We start from the raw sequence: 12,418 nt of genomic DNA on the forward strand, positions 1-12,418 counted from the left end.
AAAGTGCCAAACTGAAAGAAATTAAAACCCAGTTAACAATTGATTTGCATTCATATGTATATTCATTCAGTAGGTATATTACCTGACAGTAATTATATAAAATTTATATAAAGCTCTTTGTTAATACAGATAAGATATGGGTTATCATATTATGTTTGACATGCTATTACTTTCATTTATCTGTTTGCTTAATTATCTTATTAACGATTCATTTTTTTTTTTTCGTTTATTTTAAATATATTTTCTAGTTGGTATTTTTTCTAAATAATCGATAAGCTGTCGTATTCGAAATATCGAAAGCCGATAAAACTAGGCTACCTAGGCAACGATGCCACCCTGTGCAAAATCCAAACAAACGGTTATTTTCATTTATTGTCAAACCTATATAAGTCGAAATGGAGCCAGAAGCAAATTCAATAAAAACTAAGCGCAGCAAGAAAAAAATGAAAACACAAACAACACGTGCATATCGCAAGTCTGAAAGGGAAGTTCAACAGTTGCTGTGGCAAAGTGAAAAGGTCGCCGCACAACAAACAGTAGATGAGGATTTGGAAGCCCGCAGTTTGCAGTTTTTTCACTATGCCAAAGCGACCGATTCTGTGGGTGCCACAACTGGCAAAACGGAATTTTCAAATGATGACACACCTGCACAATACACTGCGGCCAGCTTCTTACAAATTGAACTCGCTGAACCACCCCTTGTGTCCGGTAAGCTGCAGCGACAGCGCCATTATTATGACTCCACTTTGTTGTATTCGCCCAGTGAGCGGCTGCATTTGCCACTGCAGCTAAGTGAATGCGAGCCCCAACTGAAGCCCCAGCAGATACGCATGCTGAATCGGTTTCAGGAGGAGGCCAGATATAGTAAAACGACCGCCAAACTAAGTGCCGGAATTATTGCGCAGCTTTCAGACTGTGAACCGGGCCGTTACACCATCGATACCACGCTCTACCACAGCAATTGCTCGAGGCAGTTTAAAGGCGTCTTCCTGGCACCTGTGCCGTTGGCTACCTTCCACGGACTGCCCATGAGTCGTTGCCTGAAGCTGTGCCTGAAACAGTTGCGCTTCAGCGAACATCCACAGCTGCTGGAGGAGCATCGGCTGGCGCAGCAACTGGAGGATCTCTACGATCTCTACGCATACAATGTGAACAGTCAGATTTGCAATAAGCTGCGCGAAGAGTTACAAATCGCTCGCAATGTGGCTGCCCGCCTAATCGATGCCAGCAAGCAGCAGCAGCACCTGAAGGAGCAGCAGCCATCGCTGCTAGCGGTGCACGTTCAGCGGCAATTGCAATTGACGCAGCAGCTGCGCAGACGCTACTATGCCGAGTCCAGGGCGCAGCGTGTGCTGCTGCAGCGTCTGCTCGCCGAATGGGCCAAATTGAAGGAGCTGCGCAAGCGACAACAGTTTCGCTGCACACGCTTCAGCCTGAGCCTGCGGCTGGTGCCGCCTGCTGATCTGGACGTCTCCTGCTCGGCGTGGAAACAGCGTTTCGAGACAGATCTGGCCGAGGTGTATCGCGAGCATCTGGAGCTGTACTATCAGCAGCGGCGCATTTGGAATGACAGCGAGCAGTCGACAGCGGCGCATACGAAACCGCCGCGTAAGCCTCGATTTACGGAAATCATGGAGTCCCTAAGGGCAGAGTATGAGCGAGCCTTTCAGGATCCAGAGGAGCCGGAAGTTTTTGTGCAGCGTCTGCCAGCGGATGAAACAATGCCCAATGATCCCAAGGCGACGGCAGCAGCAGCAGCAGCAGTAAACGGTAATCAGTTGAGCTTGGATCGCAACTACTACCTGAAGATCTACCTGGACAGCCAGTTTGTGGCACAGTCGCGCACATATCGCCTGGAACAGGATCTGCATGTGGACATGAATGAGACAATAGGCGTGCTGCTAAATCGCTCCAATCCAAAAGAGCTCAATATTTGGGTAAGTCTATTTAGTTATTGTAATCATCTTTTTATGAATAATGCAGAATACTCATTCACTGCCCATTTTCCGATTTGCCACGCCCACAATTGGTATATATACATATGTATATCTATTATTTTTGTGTAAATCATAAGAGATGCAGTTACTTGCCACGCCCCTATTAAGCGTAAATATATCCGTCAAATCTTGGATACAACGAGAAAATCTCTTTGCACGGACTATATACATATTCTTCCGAATTTCAAGCTGGGCAGGCGGACGGGCAGCAAGACGGACATTACACAAAACCAATATACTCATTTCACTTTCGTGAATGAGTATAAAAGTTACAATTGGATTGTAAATTGTGCTATCTATGAATAGCGCAGTGGCTACTGTCTGACTGCGAAATTCCCTATTAATTTCTGGTTTATGGCAATCGTAATCACTATCAAGTGCTTCCCATAAATATATATGTATATATTTGCCCTTAAAGTGATTGCAAATGGGAAATCAGAATGTCATGTTCTTTTCTGAGGCGTGGCAGGCGAAGAATCAGCTCCTGTCCAGGGACTGGACATAACAGAACGAACTTCTCTAATTTATATAAAACAAGTAACAAGGCTCCAGTCGAGACTGCTCGACTAGGAGATACCCTGAACCCCCCAAGCTGATATTCGAATAGTTATTCGAATGAGCTATCGAAAAAATAAGATAAACTTGTATTGCCTATGGTATACACGAGTATGAGATCGGCTTGCTCATACGGACGGAGGGACCGACGGACCATTATACACAGATTTCCCATTTTCAATGGGCTATAATGGGGTATAAAAAGAACCGAGATTACGGTTGACTCGGCATATATAGTATATATTATTATATCATAGCCATTTATGATTATTATTATATAGAGGTATATATGTACATACATATATGCATATGCACCCATCTATATAGGACATATGTGTATGTATGTGTGTGTATCAGAAACCGCTGGCAATGCCAAAATTTGTTTTTTTTTTTTAAACAAATGCACAAACTGATTAAGCTCTCCCTTTCTCCCTCTCCCCCCTTCCTCTATGCATAAATATAGCTGTATGAGAAATCGACAATAACTGCGCACAGTCGCCGATTGGCACTGATAAATACTCCGTTGCAAGCGACTCAAAGGGGGCGATCGGAGGAGAAACTGAGCTTCGAGGTGACATCATCGCGGACATCATCATCGGCAACGCGCCCGAAATTGGCCGGCGATCTCTATGTGCACATTGATTACTATTGTCCTGATGGCGGCAGCAGCAGCAATGAGCTGGACGATGTGCAGCCGCTGCCGCCGGCACTGAGGCAAACGTTGCTGGCGAAAAGTTTGTCCGCGTCTGCGGCCGGAGGCAGCGATGCAGGGACACGGCATGCGCCGCTCATCTTTGCCGAGCAGCAGTTGCTGTTGTGCAGCATCGAGGAACTGTTCCAGAACAGGCGATTTCAGCTGCTCTATTCGCGCCATCAGCAGCGCAATTTTCACACCAAACAGCTGAGTTTTGTGCCTGCTTTGGCGCATGAAATCGTTGAGCTGGAGGAGCACGGACCCAATGCGAATGTTGGCCAATTGCTAGATCCGGGCACCATTTGGCATCCAATCGATCTGCACAAGCATCGAGGCCGCAAGTTTCTTCACCTGCTATACGAGACCATAATGAACCAGTGCGCACAACGGGCCAAGCTGCTTCAAACACCATTGCCGCTGCTCCAGCTGTGGAGCGATGGCTCCCCCACAGAGCATACAATGGGCTGGTCAACAGTTTGGCGTGCACTCTGCTCCATTTTTGTTCGCCAAGCGGCCAACAGTCCCAGCCGTGAGCCGCCCCTGTGGCAGCCCCAGCCGACGTGTGCCCCGAATCAACAGCTGCAACAGTTCACTGTCTCGTTGCATGTAGTGCGTGCCACGGGTGTGCCAGTGCGCAGTCGCCACATCCTCAACGTGGAGCACCAGGGACGACGACGGAACAGCGCCGGCACAAACAGCGATCTAAGCGCCAGTCTGTTCGTTACCCAGAGTAAGTGAATCTGCTTCCCTGCAGATGAGTCGATGGATGTTCGATGGGCCTAGCCCAGAAATTAAACACTTGCCTATATATATGCATATACATATGTAGGTTGCTTATATACGTTGTAGACAAGCTAGAACTTGAATTGTGCAACATGGCCGTAGGCAGCTGTCGAATATTGCAGTTTAGCGTCACCGACTACACAATGCTCTTTCGCTTCAAAGCCAATGGATGGATAATCTCTGTGCAGCTATAAAGGAGCTGATTCCCCTGCAAGATTAGAAACAATTGCGGCTGAAATACATTATAGTTTTCTCCTTATCGCCACGCCCATTTGGAGAAAGGATATATGTATATGTATATAACAAAGTGCGAACAGCAATACGAAAACTGCAGACAAACCTATATACTCTTTACACTCCATGAGCGAGCTTAATGATTAGCTGTTCGATTGTGCGATTGGGTGTGGTCATATTGTCCTATCTTATATATATATATATATCTCCCTCTCCGAAATACACCCAAAATAATCGCGACTGGAAGTCTCGAGTTTGGTCATTTCTATAAATATTAGTTCATGGAAGATTATAACCGTAAAGATGATATCTATTGATTACTCTAGGCACATGCAAGCGATATTGACATATAATATATAATATTAGTAATATCCTGTATTAATATTATATAGTTATGCAATCACTCGACATCTCCAAGATCCCCAAGACAAATCTGCATAATCCCAATTAAATGTAGTAACACATACATATATGCATGTATTTATTATTATTAATAACAATTATACTAACAAGTAGCACTTTTTGAAATTATCGATAATCTCGAATTCTTTTGTTACATTTTGTTTCATTTCCTGTTTCAGCTTTAGTTCCTTCTCTTGGTCCACCTCCATCTGTTCTTGCAGGTGCAGGTGCAGCTGCGTTTCTATCTTGGGCACTTGTTTCGAAGCAATCGTTCACATCAACTTCTCCCTCTACCCAGGCACTCCAGCCATGTTCCCTAAGTATTATCCTTGCGCAGTCGAGCGAGGGTTGAATGTCGTCCTTTATCAGTTCAGAGCACTCCACCTTGCAGATGTTTTTAGTTCCCTTTGCAGACTTGCACCAATCTTGTTCACCAATTTGAAAGATTCCGTAGTGCTGAAAGCCGTTGATATCTATTGGACTAACCACGTTAGCCCGATAGCTGCTCACCTCCTGTGCGATATAAACCCATCTGGGTATTTCTTGCCGTGGAACGTTCAGTCTATCCAATTCAAGTGCAAGAGTACAGCGATTGAATGTCCTCTGTCCTTCAGCCGTGCCCAACAGGACAAGCTGCATCGATGCCAGCAGAGCGAACCACTTAAGCTTACCATCCATCGTTGGCATTGCGCGGCCAATGAAGTTTATAACTCGGCCGAAAAATATTGGGCTTCTATATATATGTATATTTATGTATGTGTTTCTATCGGTGCGCACAAAAAGTTCGATTATTGTACTTAAGCGTAACCGACTACACAATGCTCTTTCGCTTCAAAGCCAATGGATGGATCATCTCAGTGGAGCTATAAAGGAGCTGATTCCCCTGCAAGATTAGAAACAATTGCGGCTGAAATACATTATAGTTTTCTCCTTATCGCCACGCCCATTCGGAGGAATGATTTATGTATATGTATATAACAAAGTGCAAACAGCAATACGAAAACTGCAGACAAACCCATATACTCTTTTGACTCCATGAGCGAGCCTAATAATTAGCTGTTCGATTGTGCGATTGGGTGCGGTCATATTGTTCTATATACCTCTCTCTATATATATATTTCTCTCTCGCTCGCGCGCTCTCTCTTTCTCTCTGAGAAATATACCCAAAATAATCAAGACCGGAAGTCTCGAATTATTTATAAACCATTTTAGGCAAAGAAAGCTATCAAGTATTGTTTAGTGTTAGTCAGATTGAAAGATTATTTCTATCGACATTGGCATATAACATATCATAAATTCTGTCAAAAAAGTACCCGGAAATTTCAAATAAAACACTGTTGTTCCGCCACAAATCTGATCTTTTGCGACGAACATTCTCTCTCAAACGCCTCATAACGCCTCAAAAATCGTTCACTTCTTCACGCCCCTCTTTGAACGATTTATACCTAACGTAAGCTTGAGTTTTTGACATGGTTGTATCACCAAATATTTTTTTCAACATTTCCAACGTTTTGGCATAAGAAATTTTGTTTTGTTTTATTAGATATTTTTATCCATAGTAGTAGTAGGTTGACTTGTTACTAATGACGCCGTAACCAAACTAAATGACATATAGCATTAAAAATTCACAGAATAGTGGCTAACGGTTGTGCCAACCTGGGAAAAATTTTGTTTAAAAATATTTTATAAAGGGAAAGTTTAAAATGAGAATTTCCGGGTACTTATTTGACAGAATGTATTAATATTATAGCATCTATCTGCTATAGACTTGAATTCATCACGAAATTCACCAAGGAATGAGAGGTAGATCTAGTTTTGCTTGTTCTCTATACGGGTAGATTTGAACAAAAACCGAAACTGTATAAAATGCATATAAGTATACATTTAAAATTTGGAGACTCTATCTTTAAAGATGTAGGAGATATAATTTTATAACTGATTTTCGATAAGGGTTTTTATCGATAAAAAAAAAGTAACGGGATGAGCTATCAATTTTTAATGATAAACTCGACTTAGCTCGTCGCCCTGATCAAGAATATATATCCTTTGTGGGGTCTGCCACGCCTCCTGCTGCCTGTTACATACATTTCAACAAAACCATTATACCCTGATTTCCCATTTTCAATGGATTCAGGGTATAAACAATGACATACTCCATTTTATTTTTATTAGCAATATTAGTTATTAACAAAGGGAATAGGAATATTTTGTTATCATTATTAATAATTGGTAATAGCACTTATTGAGTTTATCGAAAATCTCGAGGTCTCTTGTTTTTCACATCGTCATTTCCTTCTCTTTTATTTCCTGTTTCCACTTCGTCACATTCTGTTTTATTTCCTGCTTCAGCTTCAGCTTGATCCTTGATTCTTTGTTTTTCCACATTGATGTCGATCATGTCGCACAATACCCAAAGAGGCAATTCAAATTCTTCATCATCTTGATCTTTAACTGCTTTCGGTCTATTTTTTCCCTTCATTTCAATGTCAACCTCCTGAGTAATTTTGTCAATAAAATTCTTCTCAACATAATTTTTCACTGTAAAGCGGTCCAGGTCCATCATTTGTTTCAAAGTTGCATCCGTCTTCAGCACTAGAACAGAAGCATGCTTCATTATTTGCCGTATTTCATTTATAAATTTGCTTAGATCCTTCCCCGCCATTGTGCTATTTAATACTAAACATTTATTAACAAGTAAACATTTTGCAAAGTTTTAACGGACTATCTTATCTAATCTAATCTACTTTATTGATATACTGATATATTTCTGATAATTTAAAGCAGATGAAATAAAGCATACAATCATATGCTTAAAACGGAAATCTTCAGCTCTTAAAAAAAACCCCATAGTGCGTATGGCATGTACGAGTAAACCTGAAAAATTTGAAATCCCCAGATTTTGGGGCTTGTGAGATCACTACACTCAAGCGGAAGTTTCGCTTTTGGCTAAAGTTTCATTAGTTCTATTTGTCTCATCGCTCCAGTCAATTTTCGTCTTCATTTGTTCGACACACTCGACGGCAACTCCACAGATTTCCCTGACCAATTTTTCACACTCCAAATTTCGCATATCCTCCATTTTATCTTCCGACTGCCACCAGGATACAATCACATCCTTCGATATCTGCAGAGCCTGCATTTTGACTTTACATATGTGCTCCAACCGCATTCTTTGGCCATTTACTAATAAATAATTCGCAATTGCAAATGTCTAAATATACATAGTGTATGTAGTTTACCCTTATCACTTACATTGATACACTATCTAAAGCTTCATAAAAAAAAAGAACTATGAGTAATATTCTGCTCGCATCTTGTAGGCTAGCCTCTATCGTTCGTAACAATCTGTCGTTCGGCAACAAGAAAATGTATTGGAGCTATGCAAAAGTTTGCCCCTTTTTAAATTTTGGATCTGCTCGACTATGATCAGAGTATCAGAGTATCAGCTTCCAAGAGCTTCTTTTATGCATATATAGAAGAAAACGATTTTACTAAACCCATTATAACCTGATTTACCATTTTCAATGGGCTCAGGGTATACATAACAATAAAAACAAACGAGGCTAGACGAAAAATTATACATATTACCTCGTATCTCTTAAGAGTGCCTCTTAGTAATTGCTATGAAGCCTATTTATCTATATATGTATGTGTATATGTAAATGGCATTGACGCCGATTTGCCACGCCCACGTTGGTGTAGACATCATTTTCGGCTAACCCTTACTCTAGAGTAATTTGTCTAATAGAAAGTATTTCCCATTTCCTGCATAATTCGCAAATAACTGTTAACCGTTTCAGTTCTTTATTCTATTTTGCTCTGGGTGTTCCCCGACCGTTTGGCTGAATGTTGTTGTTTGAAAAAAAAAAAATTGTTCTTTTAATCTACAAAAAAAAAAAAATTGTTCTTTTAATCTAATAAAAAAAAAAAAAAAAAAAAACAATGAAGAGCGTGCTGCATTGAGTCTTTCAGTCAATCTCTCACTTACTGAGTCTCATTGTGCGAACGTCAATCGTATCGCTCGCTCACGATGCTCGTTGAAAGGTCGTGACACGAATAGCTCAACGCAATGCACTCAAGAGAAGAAACGAAGTCTCACTCACGGTGAGAGTGAGAGCGAGTGTTGTGTTCGTGAGCAGAGTGTAGAAAATAAAACAGTTAACAGTTATTTGCAAGTTATGATTTCCTAAGCAATCATAATGAGTTGAAATCAATATTTATTTAAAAATAATAATAATTTTAATTTTATACATTTCGAACGTTAGTTGAAATCACGAACTATCGCATGGTTAGTGTTCAACTGCACCTCCATGGTTACTCCCAGCTGCTCCTACAGGTGTAGGAACTTCTCCCACTGCCCAGGCACTCCAGCCATGTTTCCTATCCTTGCGTATTATCCTTGCGCAGTCGAGCGAGGGTTGAATATCGTTCAATATCAGTTGAGAGCACTCTACATTGCAGACGTGTTTAGACTTGCATCAATATTGTTAACCAATTTGAAAGATTCCGTAGTGCTGAAAGCCCTCGATATTTTTTGGACTAACCATGTTAGCACGATAACTGTGTAACGTTCAGTCTATCCACGTCCTCAGTCCTTCAGTCGCTCCCACCAGGACGAGCTGCACTATTGCTAGCCATGCCAACCATCATTGTTCCGATTCTTTGTCGGAAATATCAGAGCTTGAATTAAATCTTAATCTCATATATATAAGCTGATGATATTGATGATATTTAGTTAATCTTATCAGCTATCGCTAATGACAAATAAGCAACATCGTAGATGAAAGCACAGTCAGACTGACCGACTGGCAGATACCCTGTAATTACAAATTGATATTTCCATATGTTGCAGCGCTGATGTACTCCAATGTGCGTCCATTTATAACACTAAGCTATGGCCAGAGACTGTGTCGCAGTCGCACCGCAGAGGGCTCGAATCCCACATGGAATGAGCATCTGCAGCTGCAGCTGACGGGTCAGCTCAGCGATTTGCGCGAGGATCTGAAGATCAGCCTGTTTGACGAACTGATCGAGCAGCAATACACGGACGAGGCATCCGATCTCTACCAGCGCGTGCAATGCAACTGGCTGGGGGAATATCGGGTGCCCATTAGCAGTCTCTTGGCCAGTCGCAAGGTGAGTGGAGGGACTTGACTACGTTTACTACTTGACTGGCTGGATCACTAATATATACCCTTGCAGTTCGAGGGATGCATCGAGCTGTGCATGCCCAAGGTGCTGGTCGGCTATAAGAGGCCGCTGATTGATTCGGTGACCAATATATCGGTGGAGCAATATCCGGAGTTCAAGGAGAGTGTGCATCTCTGGTTCTATCTGAGCGTGGAGCCGGCTAGCCAGTTGACGCCACTGCAAATTGGCGGCCTGGCCTGTGCCGAGCTGCCCCAAATGCAGCAATATTTGCGCGAGCGCCGCCTGGAGGTGCAACCGCTACTGCCACATCCCCAACGATATGTGGAGCCGTTGATATGCACGTCGCATGGCAAACGCGTGTGCCTCACACGTCTGCTGGAGCCGGTGTCGCTGCCCAGCGAGTCGCAGCTGGAGCGTGTTTGTCGTTTTGTCTCCCTGCTCACTCCGGTGCGCAGTTCGCTGGATGGGTGCCAGAGCTTTGAAGGCGTTTGGCTGAACAACCAAACGTTGCTGGATAGCACCTGGTGTTCCGTGAAGGATCTGGGCGTGCTGCTGTGCAATTATATGCTGGCATTGGGCCTCGAGTGCTGGCTGCTGCTGGGATTGGCCTGTCCCTATGGCGAGTCCACGTTCGTCATCTACCGACAGCCGGACAGCGGCGAACTGGTCCTAGTGGCGCCCACAACTGGCAAACGCTATCAGCTTCAGGATGTCTTTTGTCCGCTGACACGTGTCTACTCGCTGGTGACGGCACAGAATGTGAGCTGAGCTGTGCATGAATCATACAATAATAAAAATAAAACCATTTGTCGTTCAGATCTTTATCAATATACAGGCGGAAGAGCGCGTCAGCATGACGGATTTCGATGTGCAGAATAGCGAATGCTGGTTGCCGGTGTTCACCAAGCGGCAGCAGGCGCCCCACGGTGGCATCCAGAAACGTAACTATGCTTACAAGCGCAGCTATCACCTGAGTCAGTTACAGAAGCACATCGAGCGCAAGATTATGAAAAAGATAAGCGCCTGGCGCACCACACGCAAAACATTGTGGAATCGGTGGGTATAAAGATATGCCAATAGCCAGTAGCCAACTGATAATCGATTGTGATTTCCTTTAGTGCCTTTCAGCCACACCTGCTGCGAATTTTGAATGAAATGGAAAGTTTGAGCACGCTCTCAGGCAATCGTTACGATGAGCCGGCCTTCAGTGAGGAGCTGGAGCGCGAGTTTCCCAACTATAGGGTGTGTGTGTGTGTGGTGTTTCTCTGAAAATGAGTTAGCAATTTATTAACAAACTCTTTGCATTTTATCTTTATATTTGTTTAGCTTTATGGTTTTACCATAAACTTTGCCTACACCAACCTGTCGGCGATATCGGAGCGCATTCGCACCAGCTGCATACACTACAACAACAATGCGGCCGTCGAGTTCTGTGTGGCGGTGCACATTAATGCCTATGCCAACGATGTCCTATCCGTTTGGGTGTTTCTGCTGTCAATAGTGCCACTGGTCGCCTAATTGATTGACTCGACGTGAATCAATGCGGTGTAAATAGCGTCAATGTTCGGTTGTTGATAACGAAACTCGGTGAGCCGGCTGTCTTCGTAGATAATGCCCACAAACGCTAATCAATAAAAACAAATTCTTTATCACTCGCTGTACGGAAAGCGGGAAAGTAAGTATTTAACTCGATTTACAAACATTTTACGATAACGTTCTTTGTGGCGTGTTTGTGGTTTGTGGTTTGTGGTTTCTTTCTTTACCCGATTTGCCCATGTTCCGTTCAGTTCAGTTTTAGTTCATTGCGCACCTTCCGTGCGTTTAGATCGTGTACCGAACTTTGTACCATCGTCGGCTATGGTATCGCCATGCCTTTGAATATGGCTGAGAAATTTGCGAAATTCAAGCGTTATGTGCTCTGGCTCTACAGCCTGTATGAGCTAAACACTCAGATAGCTATTTGCGAGCCATGGGAGAAGGTGTTTTGCCGTAAGTAGTTTTACCATGAGTGCAGCTATTAATCAGCGATTACCAATCATTAACTTGATGGCTGTCATCCATTCCACCAACTCTCACTCTCCCTGTCGCTCTCACGGCAGCAAGTTGTATCTTATCTATTTCGGTCAGTATTTGTCCGTCATAGAGACTATGACTAACTGTTGCGCGAAATGGTGCCATATAGGAAATTTATAGTTTACTATTTACATTAACGTAATTTGTATTATTATAATTGCAGACATACTCCTTGGCAGTTGCATATCTCTTATTCTGTATGCCTCGTATGCGTATGTGCCCGGCTATTGCCTAAGGCTGGTTGGGTTTCTAATCCCGCCAGCTGCCACGAATATAAGTGACACTTTTAATAATATCAAATGTGCGGCAGCAGATGGAATATGCAGTAGTAGTGAATCTTTCCTTACGTAACATTATTTAATAATTATAATTTATAACAAATATATATATAATGAAAAAATCTGTATAAATACATATTTTTTACAATTATTTATATTAAAACTTTCGTCGAATTAAAGAGAAAGAAAGTTAATTAAACCTATTTCAATATTGTTTACTAACTACTGTTAAACAAGCATTGCATATACAT

The 12,418-nt window shown here is 42.5% G+C and overlaps 3 protein-coding genes across 5 annotated transcripts; 2 read left to right on the forward strand and 1 right to left on the reverse strand.

Annotated features, from left to right (window-relative positions):
• The first annotated feature begins 68 nt into the window (after positions 1–68).
• Positions 69–12,141, forward strand: LOC6580235 (coiled-coil and C2 domain-containing protein 2A). Of its 3 annotated transcripts, XR_006357752.1 has the most exons (8): positions 69–1,937; positions 3,016–3,976; positions 9,518–9,801; positions 9,868–10,575; positions 10,634–10,872; positions 10,935–11,058; positions 11,143–11,491; positions 12,053–12,141. XR_006357752.1 is itself a non-coding variant. In XM_044010485.1 (7 exons), exons 1-7 carry the CDS (start codon positions 396–398, stop codon positions 11,332–11,334), a joined length of 4,050 nt encoding a protein of 1,349 aa, XP_043866420.1. In that variant the 5' UTR covers positions 69–395; the 3' UTR covers positions 11,335–11,495. The 3 variants fall into 3 exon arrangements, 2 of the variants coding, with proteins under 2 accessions (XP_043866420.1, XP_015019632.1); XM_044010485.1 differs by lacking the exon at positions 12,053–12,141 and having other exon boundaries at positions 11,143–11,495; XM_015164146.3 differs by lacking the exons at positions 9,518–9,801; positions 9,868–10,575; positions 10,634–10,872; ... (1 more) ...; positions 11,143–11,491; positions 12,053–12,141 and adding an exon at positions 4,076–4,757.
• On the reverse strand, positions 4,711–5,380 carry LOC116804176 (lysozyme P-like). Its single transcript, XM_032730723.2, has one exon. It carries the CDS (start codon positions 5,350–5,352, stop codon positions 4,792–4,794), a length of 561 nt encoding a protein of 186 aa, XP_032586614.1. The 5' UTR covers positions 5,353–5,380; the 3' UTR covers positions 4,711–4,791.
• LOC26527240 (serine palmitoyltransferase small subunit B) lies at positions 11,569–12,299 on the forward strand. The gene is made up of 2 exons (XM_015164147.3): positions 11,569–11,805; positions 12,053–12,299. Exons 1-2 carry the CDS (start codon positions 11,685–11,687, stop codon positions 12,238–12,240), a joined length of 309 nt encoding a protein of 102 aa, XP_015019633.1. The 5' UTR covers positions 11,569–11,684; the 3' UTR covers positions 12,241–12,299.
• The last annotated feature ends 119 nt before the right edge of the window (positions 12,300–12,418 follow it).

The sequence above is a fragment of the Drosophila mojavensis genome, unplaced genomic scaffold (genome assembly GCF_018153725.1).
Source record: "Drosophila mojavensis isolate 15081-1352.22 unplaced genomic scaffold, ASM1815372v1 contig_80, whole genome shotgun sequence".
Lineage (NCBI taxonomy): Eukaryota > Metazoa > Arthropoda > Insecta > Diptera > Drosophilidae > Drosophila > Drosophila mojavensis.

Coding starts and splice junctions, on each gene's coding strand:
- LOC6580235 (XM_044010485.1), top strand. CDS start 396: ATGGAGCCAGAAGCAAATTCAATAAAAACTAAGCGCAGCAAGAAAAAA. Junction 10,576..10,633: donor CGCTGGTGACGGCACAGAAT/GTGAGCTGAGCT, acceptor TTTGTCGTTCAG/ATCTTTATCAATATACAGGC. Junction 11,059..11,142: donor GCGAGTTTCCCAACTATAGG/GTGTGTGTGTGT, acceptor ATATTTGTTTAG/CTTTATGGTTTTACCATAAA.
- LOC116804176 (XM_032730723.2), bottom strand. CDS start 5,352: ATGCCAACGATGGATGGTAAGCTTAAGTGGTTCGCTCTGCTGGCATCG.
- LOC26527240 (XM_015164147.3), top strand. CDS start 11,685: ATGCCTTTGAATATGGCTGAGAAATTTGCGAAATTCAAGCGTTATGTG. Junction 11,806..12,052: donor ATGGGAGAAGGTGTTTTGCC/GTAAGTAGTTTT, acceptor TTATAATTGCAG/ACATACTCCTTGGCAGTTGC.